Genomic DNA, 12353 nt, shown 5'->3' on the forward strand with positions numbered 1-12353 from the left:
AAATGAGGCCCCTTGAAGTAAGGAGGCACCAGTCATTTTGCTATAACTAAGGTCACCTGCTAAGAAGAGGCGCCAACATGGAGAGCTTTCTAAGATAGGGTCAAAATGAAGTGTGTGTATATATGTGTGTTTGTATGTGTGTCTCTATGGGTGGGGGCACATGTGCTTGTACTGCTAAACTCCTATCCTTAGGAATAAAAGCTAAGGGTGCCTGGGTGGCTCAGTTGGTTAAGCCACTGCCTTCGGCTCAGGTCATGATCCTGGAGTCCCAGGATCCTGGAGTCCCAGGATCAAGTCCCGCATCGGGCTCCCTGCTCAGCGGGGAGTCTGCTTCTCCCTCTGACCCTCCCCCTTCTCATGCTCTCTCTCTCTCATTCTCCCTCTCAAATAAATAAATAAAATCTTTAAAAAAAAGGAATAAAAGCTAAAATATTAATCTAGGGTGCCTGGGTGGCTCAGTCAGTTAAGTGTCTGCCTTCGGCTCTGGTCATGACCCAGGGTTCGGGGATTGAGTCCTGTGTCAGGCTCCCTGCTCAGTGGGGAGCCTGCTTCTCCCTCTCCCTCTGCCCCTCCCCCTCCCACTCATGCTCTCTCTCCCTCAAATAAATAAATAAAATCTTTAAAAATATTAATCTAATGGTCTTTCTGTTACCATCTGGAAATGTTTGGGTATTCCCGATCAGGGACCAGGATTATAAAAACTACATAAATTGTAAGAACCACTCAAAAAAAAGAACTACTTAATTGCTCCATGTCTGCTATGTTTGTTTTCTACAAAGGTTACCAATAAATCTCTAAATTAAACCAAAAGGACCCAAAAGCTTATCTTTAAGAGAAGCAAGGGGCGATGTTGGGCACTTTAGTCCATTCCATTGCCAGATTTGGGGAGAAGTATGGACCTCAACCAATAGAGTAGTTGCGGTAGCTTCTAAAGGAATAAAGGACAAAATGGATGTCAGGGACTTTCTGCATGGAATCTGGTTTGGGTTTGAAAGGGATCTCTAGCCATCAAAAGACATATGTGATGGCCTGAAATCATCACACACACACACCCTTTACTTAGTTTTACAGGGTATATAAAACATGGACTAATCTTTCAATTTGGTTCACATAGATACTTAGGCTGAAGAAAGTCCTTTAGCCTCATTTGGCTCATTAAAACAAAATTGATGCCTAAGGAGTTGAAAGAGTCACAGGCCTATCAAGAGTCTGATGGAATCTGTGGCTCTCTTCACAAAAAAGTGCATACATAAATTTTGTGTAGAATTTCAGCTTGTGGGGGCCTGGTTAAGATATTTCCCCACCTAGGGAGAAGCAGTGGGCTCATGTAATAAGACTTTAAGTGTTCCAAATTACCAATCCTCACAAGAAATGGGACCTCACGGATTCCCCAGAACCTCCCTCCTCCCCCAACATCCTTCAGCTTCTTTGGATGGTAGGTATTATCGCCACTCATATTCATTCCATTGCTGGTAATGATCTGCAATTCCAATTCAACAATATTGATCAAATGCCTTCCACCCTGAGTGTGTCCAAGGCCACACATAAAAAGAAAATTTCAAGTAGAATTAGGTGGCATCTTTCCCTATGAATCATTCTGGTCTGTAAGATCCCTGATGCCCAAAGAGATCTCTGATCTACACCATGCAGCTGTTGTTAGTTTCTTTCATTCATGACCATAACCACTGATGTTTTCTCTTAGAAATTTTTTCTTAAGTAAAATTTTATTATTTTCTTTATGACTATAATGCATATTTTAGATCCAGTGGACACAAAACACATTTCAGCAGCTTTAATGCTTTCTCTTTCAGTAACATGGACATGATATTAGGAGAGTTTCCTAAAATCTGCACCATCATTTCCAATTCAGCCTCTCCTCCGTTTTTAAGACAGGCAGTAGTTGGGTTTTCCTATCACCATCACGGTTCTGCTTCTGGGGCTGTTTTCTCTTCCTCAACTGGAGATTCCTTATCAGAACTTAACCTTTCATCTTCATCAGGTACTACTGTCGTCACTGGACCAACTCCCAGCCTTGACTGCTCTATGGGAATCGCACTGACATTTCGATCAAGGGAACGAAATCTGAAAGTTATGTAGTTGAGGAAGGAGATGATCCCTAGAGGAGAAGAATTTGAGGTGAATTTCAATAGACAGATAGTCTTTAGACTTTTAAAATTCTTACTCATGCTTTCCTCAGTTCTAAAAGCCAACCCTCCTCTCCCCCAGCACAGTTACTTTATCCTCCTGTGCTCTCATTGCATTATAGTATTTCTCACATGGTGAAGACAAAGCTTGAACCTCCTAGATTCAAATGATGGTTCTACGACTTTCTGTGTAGTCTTAGGCAAGTCACTCAACCTGTGCATGCCTCAGTTAATGGTAGAACAGGTTGCTAAATTTAGGTTTCCAGACTCCACAATCCATGCTTTCCTCACCATACCATGCTGCCTTTCCATGTATGAATAGTCTAAATAGGAACAGTCAGTGCTTCTATTTCTCCTAGACTTCTACCTCCCTTTCAAGAAGTGACTTCCTCTTCCATCCTTCTTGCATAAGGGGACTGACTCACCAGAAAATGTGTATAAGAAGTCACTCCACCAATTAATGTGATAGGCCCATAGGAGATCTGGCTCCAAGGCATCCTTAGCATGCCAGTGAACCTGTGCCAGAAATAGGACGAGGCAGAGGAGCAGGGAGATGGCTAGGACCAGAAGAAAAGATGTCACTACCCATCAGTGTCTTCAGTCTGCCTTGACCACCCCCCCCCAACTCTCCTTCTGCTTCCAGATGCCATATGTATGGCAGAATTAAAATTTAGGGATTTACCAAGATGGGAAAAAGAAAGGAGCTTCTACCTCTCCCCCAGGCTAAGTCAGCTGAAGTGTGTTTTATACAGTAGGATAGGGCAGGTGGCTGGCAACTTGATGTGATACTGAAGAAGAGGAAAGGGACAAGAAAAAGAGAATGAAAGGCCCACGGAGAAACTTTGTTCCCTTGACAGTTTCACCCTGGTATTACCCTGCCAATCTAGGTCTGTACCTGAGATGAAGCTGAGTATGGATACCTTCAGATCCAAGTTGGTGGTTAAGCTTCCTCTTCTAGGCAGGCAAGAGCTGATGAGCCAGCCAAGGGCAACGAGTGTGGAGAAGAGAGAGATGAGGAAGAAAGCCCTGGAAAACTGAAGGTAATCTGCCAAGGGAAAGGAGAAAGGGAAGGCTTGGTTAGTCCAGCGGGGGAACCTCTCTTAAAACCAGACAGAGTCTTAGAGAAGGGCGTGAGAACTAAGGAGATGAAGCAGAGCTTGCCATGTGGCATCCAGGGCACAAATAAGGATCTTATTTCCCAGTTTTTCCACTGATACTCAGAATTTATTTACTGTGAAGGCAAAGCCTTCACTGTAAAACTGAAGATAATATACAAATAGTTCTGGATGCATTAACCCATTTAACTTAGATGTAAACTAGCTTCTAAGAAGTGTGACTCTAAACATCACAGCACATATTAAAACATTTTCTTATTCCTAATTCTAATTCTAAAAGTAATACATTGTTCAATATAAGCATTGGAAAGGCTACAAAAGTGCCAAGAAGCGGGAAAAAAAATCAGCCACAATCCCACTACCCAGGGCAGCTATTGTTAGCATTTTATATTATTTCTTTCCAGTATTTTTCTATCCTCTGTACATACTGGGTATGATACTGAATATCAAGTGATTTTTTTCTTAAGATTATATGGTAAGATATTTTTTCCCTAGTCACCTGTTGTAAACATCATTTTTAATGGCTACCGAACAATTTATCATATTAACATATTTCGCCTAATGATTCAACCATTGTTGGACTTGTAGTTTGTTTCTATTTGTTTTTTCTCTTTTAAATCTATCTGGCTGGCATAAGCCTTGTCAGCCTATGACTACAAAATGAAGTCCCATTTACTTAAACTCCCATACTGTAATGATTTCAAGCCTGAATTTACTGGATTGCAGGAATTTAACACCCTAAAAATATCTTCTATTTGTTTTTTCTTTTTTTTTTCTTGAGAGTCTCTCAAGGCCCTGCCTCATGTTTGCTCAGGGAGAGGTCTGCTAGAGTTCTTTATCTCCAAAGCCCTTACCCAAGTACCATAACACTGCTTCCTTTCTCATCTCCTGGCTCAAGATCTCTGTTCTCTGCAGAGTGGATGTTGGTAAGAGAGAAGAAAGGGCATGATAAACATTACTTTTTGCTACCACCTCCCTAATATGAAACAGATGCTTCCCTTGACTTCGAGAGCAATTTTTAAAGATACATGCACCCCAATGTTTATAGCAGCATTATCTACAATAGCCAAATTATGGAAACATAATCAACAGCGCAAGTCCATTGATTGATGAATGGATAAAGAAGATGTGATACAGATAAATAGATATAGATATATATCTATATATCTATATCTACACTTATATCTATAAATATATCTATAGCTATACTTGGATATTACTCAGCCATAAAAATCAATGAGATCTTACCATCTGCAGTGACATGGATGGAGCTAGAGAGTATTAGGCTAAGCGAAATAAGTCAGAGAAAAGACAAATACCATATGATTTCACTCATATGTGGAACTGAAGAAACAAAACAAACAAGCAAAGAGAAAAAAAGTGGGAGAGAGAGAGAGGTAAACCAAGAAACAGACTCTTATTTCTAGAGAACAAACTGATGGTTACCAGCACGGAGGTGGATGGGGGAATGGGTGAAATAGGGGATGGAGATTAAGGAATGCACTTGTTGTGATGAGCACCCGATGTCGTATGGAAGTGTTGAATCACTGTATTGTACACCTGAAACTAATATAACACTGTACGTTAACTAACTGTAATTTAAATAAAAACCTTTAAAAAAGGAAATAAAGGATAACACACAATTGCAAGTAAATATAGCTCTCCTGAGATGCTACAGATCCTGCAATCTCTTTAATATCCTTTAGAGGGTGCCTCCTTGTCTAGCTTTTTTCCTGTCTTAAGGTAACAGGGGCCAGCTCATCTCTACCACTCAAAGTTCTCTAAGCACTTCTATGCCTGAGAATCCTAGTCCAGCTTCCAAGTAACCCAGAGAGAAGAAACTATATCAAAGCTTATCCCAGTTTAAGATCTGCCTCTTAAGTCTTATTTTGTTCTCTAGAACTCACCACTTACTAACATCATCGATAATAGTAAAGTCCATGAAGAGAAACCACACGCCTACACATAGAGGTGAGTTGTTCTGTGGCCAGAACAAGTTAGCCACATTAAAACATGATAACCCAAGAGCAACGCATTTCCTGAAATCTGGGTCATTCAGAATTGCAGGATATGTAGCCAGTCAGAACCATCAGCCTGCTTTGAGCTGCAGGAAGCCCAGTGTGATAGGCATCGTTCATGGTATTTAGCCCACAATCCCCCACAAGACCTAGCAGCCCTTGCCTATAGCCCTGGCCCTTTGCCTATAGTCCCCTGACCATAGCTAATTGGAAAAAGGAAGGAGATCTGACCTAAGTTGGACCAATTTGATTCTTATGCTTGAAAATTTGGATTTGAGACTGATTGATGCTAATTTCCTTTTTTGCTTGCTTGAACCAAGAAGATACATAGCCAGACTGAGATATCACTTTTTGGGCACTTGCACACTAATAAACAGGAAAAATTGAGCTGTAGTGATAAAGCAAAGTATAAACAAAGATGAACGACAAAGCAACTCTAGAGAGACTAAGTGGTAGGCTTGATTTTCTTCGTCTGACATCCCAGTCTCTTCCAAACATTTCTGAAGATTTCCTTAGTAATATTCTTTAATGTGGCCTTGGGTTGCAGGAAAAGCAAGGCCAACACCCCAGTTTACTGAAGGCAATGAAGCTAATGCCCTGGGAAGAGAGGGGATGTCACTTTCAATTTGGAGAGGAAGAAGTCCGAATCATTTGAAAAGCTTGGTAAGATCCTTGGTAGGGTCCTCAGGGTTGTCCCAGTCAGTGATTCCGTACTTCAGAGCACCATCGGGTAGGACATAAAAGCTACCAAGACTGGAAGGAATACGACCCTACCGGAAAGCAGTAATGATTTCTCAGCGAACTGAGAACACTCACCATTTGGTGGTTTGTAACTGGTGGGCAGGATCTCCTGGAATTCCTCTTGCTGTACCCTAGGTCCTTCAGCAAAAATCAAAGCCAGGATAGGGAGGCAGTGCTCCAAAAGGATCAGGATCCTTTTAGTTATGAAGGAGCTAGACTGAGTGAATAGAGGTGGGATTGTGGATATGGATGAAGAAGGTGCTGCTGAGGGATCGGCCCACTTATTTAGCCAAATCTAAACCTCCACACTGTTGACATTGCACCTTTGTTCCAACAACAGAAGGCTGAGACAAAACCTCCCCAGGCTCAAGGAAAAGAAGGTGGTTTGGGAATGGAAAAGATCGTGGATGGAGACCTAGCATCCTGGAGAGGAGGCTGTGAAATTGGCTGAGGATTTAGGTCCCCTGGTAACCTGGTTGGAGTGCCAGAATTAAGCATCCCCACACAGCTTGGCTGTGTTTCTTGTGCAGTGGTTCCCAGGGCCCTGGCTCTGGAGGCTCCAGTGCTCGGACTAAAAGACCTACCCTTCTTTCCCACAGTCTTCCAGATGGTTTAAGTTACCCTCTGTGGCAACACGTTCCTTTACGCTATGGTCTGACCTCACCTGTCCTACAGGCGAGGTAACAGAACGGTCTGTCCCACCCTTGAGACCTAGCAATAAAAGAGAAGGATGGTGCCTACTACCTCCCACCCCTTCTCCATTCTATTAGCAACAGCTGCAGCAGAGGGGTTATCAGTCATCTAGAACCAGGAAAAGTCAGAGCCAGAGCCACAATGGCCTCATGTGAGTCCAGGACACAAGATCATGAGCACACATATTCTTGAACCCATCAGAGAGAGTCCCCATGAAACTCTCAGAAATGACAGGAGGTACCATAGGAAAGGGGGCTGAATTCTTGTAATCACTAGGTGAAAATTCAAAGCTCTCGAATTTGGATAATAATGTTTGGGTCAATAATAACATACTGTAACAGGTTCATGAGGCCTGGACATACTCATCACATTTGGGGAATTCATTATGAGCTCTGTATTGCAGACTACTTACTGATCTTAGAATTAGGACTAGTTGACATTGGAAATAGGGTAGATACTTGACTTATAATTGTGTACTTAAAGGACTCAGTTGACCTTCTCTAAATCATTAATGGTTGGCCTCAGGTGAATTCCAAGCTGCAAGAAATAAACTATTTGCTACTGTAAGTGACAAAATTCCAAGATTCTGACTCACTAAACATTCAAATAATAATCTCAAGTCCTGAATTTTAGCCTGGGCACAGTTACATAAGTATGATGGCAGCTCAATTTTTATGCCTATATCTTTTACTCCATTTCCCTAGAAATGGAATTCGTGAGTGTAAATCTCCAGATACACATAATCATATTGCTTTGGTTGTACCCATTTATGGTCCCCAGTGTATGTGAGAGTGTCCAGCATTGTGAATCATCATTTAAAAATCTCTGCTAACATCCTGTTTGAAAAATCTTATCTCATTGTTCGTTTGACTTGCCTTTCTTTAAACATTTTTTTTTAAAGATTTTATTTATTTATTTGACAGAGAGAGACACAGCGAGAGAGGGAACACAAGCAGGGGGAGTGGGAGAGGGAGAAGCAGGCTTCCCACCGAGCAGGGAGCCCGATGTGGGGCTCGATCCCAGGACCCTGGGATCATGACCTGAGCTGAAGGCAGTCACTTAACCAACTGAGCCACCCAGGCGCCCTGACTTGCCTTTCTTTAATGATTAAGGTTAAAATGGTTTTTCTGATGTTTATTAGATACTTTTAGCTTTTGTTCTATGAATTGTCTATTTATCAAGAATTTATTGGGGTATTCACCTTTTTTGTTTTTTAAAAAAACATCAAGGCCATTTGTCTTTTATCTTTCATATTTGTTGCAAATGTTTTCCCTAGTTTTTCTTTTAAGCTGGAGATGTAATTGAATTGTCTGCCTGCCTTTGATTGTAGTTTCTTCTCAAGCTCTTTTGTTAGGGTCCTGCTCCTTAGTTCCACATGCCATAGATGCTCCAGTTCAGGGTTGAGCCTAGGTGCAACCCCCAACTCCACCTCCAGCAATTGGGGCCCCTGCTTATCTGAGAAGGAGAAATAAATGCTTTATTCATGCATGTTTTCTTTCACAATACCTGTTTCTCTATGTAAATGTATCTTTTGAGGATGATGGGGAAACTGTTTAGTGTAGTTATGTCTTTCCTCTAAGTCTTGGTTCTGATTTAAAAACTTATGCATATGGTATCTTCTAGCCCTAGAAACTTATTTTTAAATGTTTTGTATTGCATTTTCAGATTTACCTAAATTCACATAAAATTGGACGTTAATAATGTATTCTACATAGCTGGCATTTGTTATAGCACATATCTGACATGCATTTCTATTCCCTTCTACTGTTGGCGGAAGAACAAATTGACCTTAAAAGTTAAATCTGAGGGCGTCTGGGTGGCTCAGTCGGTTAAGCATCTATCTTTGCCTCAGGTCATGATCTCAGGGTCCTAGGATCGAGCCCTGCATCGGGCTCCCTGCTCAGTGGGGAGTCTGCTTCTCCCTCTCCCTCTCCCCCCTACTTGTGCTCTCTCACTCTCTCTCAAATAAATAAATAAAATCTTAAAGGAATTTTTTTTAAAAGTTAAATCTCATGGAGGCTGAGACACTTGGCTTTGTTTCCCAGTTCTGATCAATTACTTCTATTTCTGCAAGGCACATTAGAATACTCATCACATTGCTTCACAGTGACAGCTTATAAAGGCCCAAAGAGTTCTTCCCAGAGAGTAAAGAGAGTATCAACTACTAAGCTGGGAGAGAAAACAACCGGGAGTAGGAGGGAGAAAGGGTACACTGAGACACCAGAGAAAAGGATGGCTATATCCACAGTTTGCCTGAGACCCCTCTTGGACTCGGAGCGGTGAGGGCAAAGAGATCTTGAAGGAAGAAAGATGAAGAGCCAATGTGGCAGAAAGCTCTGGGAACTGTGGGGCCTGTGGCGTTTGGTTTGGTGGCACTCACAGGGCGGTTTAGGTGTGTGGCTCCAGCACAGCTCATGGTTGCATGAGATCCAGAGTCCTGCGTAGAGTTCAAGGCCATTCTTGACCACCAGGAACTGCACCCAGTTCAGTGGGGTTGTGCAGATCAGCATTAGGAGACCAAAACCACACAGGCTGCCACAGAACATTCGGATGTAGATGTGTGTCTGGTCCACATGGTGCTGCCGCCTCCGGGGTGGTATCGTGGCACTCAGATGTTTGTTGATGGGGAGGGTAGGCTACAAGGATGAGGGAAATATTGCCTACCCAAAAAGATCACCCTTGATCCCCAGGGTCTCCTACTCATCTCTCCCTTAAGTATCCCCATGTGGGTTTGATCTGTGGATGTCTCTCCTTACCCAGGGTGATATTTCTCTACCTTTAGGGCACTCTGTCTTGGCCCACCTTTAAGTAAGTCTTCTTCCTCCCATCTGACCTACAATTAGGTACCTCCTCACCCTTTGGTAGTTCCGATTCCCCTGAATTTTGGGAGCCTTAGGATTATAGAAGGTCAAGACTAAGTGGTCCCTCTTCTCCATCTTGGCAGCCAGCTCGCTTTCTAACTGCCACGGAATTTGTCTCCGTACCTCCCACACGTGCTGGCAGAATCAAAAGGGGCCAGAACCCATGGGCCAGATTCCATGTCTGTTTCATATTCTGGGTCTGATCAGATCAGGAACAAATCATCACATTTTAATCGGGTGCATGTGTATACGATGCTCCCCACCCTCCCTTGTCTGACTCCTTTCAGCTCCTTCATTAAAGAAATCCACAAATATTCTGTCAGCAGTTACTGTGTGTCAGGCTTTGTTTTAGGACCTGGGAGAGAAAGATAAATGAGACACAGCTCCCTAACAGCAAATAAAGAAGTTAACTCAGGTGGCTTCGGGACTTAGCAGCTTGTGGTTAGAATTCAAGATTACCAGTAGCCGGGATGGCCTTCACGCTCTTGCCCCACCGCAAAGTGGAGGGGCCCCAGGTGTGTCTCAACAGGCTCAGGAACCAGTCTGTTGGCCATGGTTTGGCATGCAGCATCCAGCCTTTTCCTCCTTTCTTGCTCGAGTTCCCGCACTTCAATGCCCTCTCCTCATGAAGCCCCTGAAGGGCGTGACACCCCTGCCTGTCGCTGCCAGGGCTGCCAGGGCCCACCGTGAAAATGCCAGTATTTTCACTGGCATGAAATGGGGCTGTTCACTGGGGGGCTGCACGCCAGCGTGCTGAAAGCTACCATTCACGGGCCGGGTGGCAGGGTTGGGTTCTCTGGGAAAGCGAGGAGGATGGCCTTCCCCTGCTCCCATAGCCAGCACAGCTTGTGCCCAGAGGAGCTCAAAGTCTTCTTTTCAAATGACTCTCTCAGTGTTGGTCCTAACTCCTCCTCCCACGAGGGCTCAAAATTAGTCCAAGATGTGGACAGACGCCATCCTGTTCCCCATCCTGGACATTTATTCAAATTAATGGCCAGCTGCATTGCCTGCTCTTGTTTTCCACGAGCAGATAAACTCTGAGTCCACAATTTGGGCTGAATCAGAATGCCCTATCACACTTTTCTCTGAGCATGCCCTCTCCTCACCTGCCCCGACCTGTCAAAACCTATACTTTATGTCAGCTGGGGGTGGGAGGACAACTGGCACTTAGCTAGCTTATGTCCATGCTCTAGCATGACGTCCTCTTTCTCCAAAAGTGTCATTTGACTCTCTGTTTCCCGGCACTTAGCCTAGTGCCTGGAAAGAACAGTATTTAATGTTAAAGGAATGAATGAGCAATACATACATATATATATATTTTTAAAGATTTTATTTATTTATTTGAGAGAGAGAGGGAGATCACAAGCAGGGGGGAAAGGTAGAGGGAGAAGCAGACTCCCCTCTGATCAGGGAGCCCGATGTGGGACTTGATCCCAGGACCCTGGGATCATGACCTAAGCCGAAGGCAGACATTTAACTAACCTAGCCACACAGGCGCCCTGCAATGTATTTTTATGTAAAGGAGAGAGATTGGTACAGAGGACAGAATGGTTAACATTGTCAGAGGAAAATTAGGGAAGCTTTACTGGAAGAGGTGATGTATTAGCTGGATTTCAAGGGAATTTTCCAGGTAATAGAGGTGACAGGGCATTTGAGGTGAGGAGAATAGTATGTCTCAAGGCATGAGGTTCTCGGGGCACTAGAAGCAGTATGGTTCTACTAGGTACAGACTCCAATGGGAGGGGGGTTGAGGGTTGCAGATATAGGCCAGAGCTAGCTCACAAAGAATCCTTTAGGCCCATGCTATGCAATTATATTGTGATGTTTCAATTAATGTAAAACGCTAGCACTCCTGGCTTGATTGGAGGAAAGACTTTCCATCTGTAGCTAAGTGGCTTGCACAGCATGACTGTGAGATGCACATGCATGCCTAGGGAGCTAGACATAGGCACTGAATACCCAGGCTTGCATTTCAGTCCCCATTCTAGCACTTACTTAGTTCCAACACTCACTGGCGTGGTTCTTTGAGGCAATTTCCTTAACCTCACTGAACATCAGTTTCTTCATTTCTAAAACTGGGTTAATAATCATTCCTGCTTCATAGAATTTTGTGAGGATTAAATGAGATAATATGCATAAAGCTCTTAGCACAATGCCTTAATATGTGCTCAGTAAATACTATCTATTGTTTTTTATTTTATTTTATTATTTTTAAAGATTTCATTTATTTATTTGACAGAGAGGGGGAACACAAGCAGGGGGAATGGGAGAGGGAGAAGCAGGCTTCCCGCGGAGCAGGGAGCCCGACACGGGGCTCGATCCCAGGACCCTGGGATCATGACCTGAGCCGAAGGCAGACACTTAACGACTGAGCCACCCAGGAGCCCCTGTTTTTTATTTTTTTTTAAGTTTATTTATTTTTTTTAGTAATCTCTACACCCAATGTGGGACTCGAACTCACAACCCTGAGATTAAGAGTCACATGATCTCCCGATTGAGCCAGCCAGCCTCATTATTCTTTTTTAAACTGTCTTTCCAAGTTTGCTGGACCATGACCTTGGCACAGGCCCCCCTGAAACAGAGGAAATATTAATGTTGATGAACAGGATGTGTCACCACTCCCCACTTCACTAGTACCACTAAACCGGAACATTACCAAAGAGAGGATATTGATGTAATGTGGGGTAACAGGTCATTTTGTGACCAGTGTCTGATTGGTAAATGATGCAACTCTCCAGCTATTGAAGGAACAGATCAGGCACCACTGGACTCGCAGGCCTA

At 43.3% G+C, this 12353-nt stretch overlaps 1 protein-coding gene across 1 annotated transcript; it reads right to left on the minus strand.

Moving 5' to 3' along the window:
- Positions 1-1882: 1882 nt before the first annotated feature.
- Positions 1883-9647, minus strand: TMEM202 (transmembrane protein 202). Its single transcript, XM_045901885.3, has 5 exons — positions 9567-9647; positions 9092-9347; positions 3040-3189; positions 2570-2701; positions 1883-2116 (listed from the first exon to the last, which is right to left on the minus strand). Exons 1-5 carry the CDS (start codon positions 9645-9647, stop codon positions 1920-1922), a joined length of 816 nt encoding a protein of 271 aa, XP_045757841.1. The 3' UTR covers positions 1883-1919.
- Between the last annotated feature and the right edge of the window lie 2706 nt (positions 9648-12353).

The sequence above is a fragment of the Mirounga angustirostris genome, unplaced genomic scaffold (assembly GCF_029215605.1).
Source record: "Mirounga angustirostris isolate CCGP_5_RB_7025 unplaced genomic scaffold, mMirAng1.0.hap1 SCAF_9, whole genome shotgun sequence".
NCBI lineage: Eukaryota > Metazoa > Chordata > Mammalia > Carnivora > Phocidae > Mirounga > Mirounga angustirostris.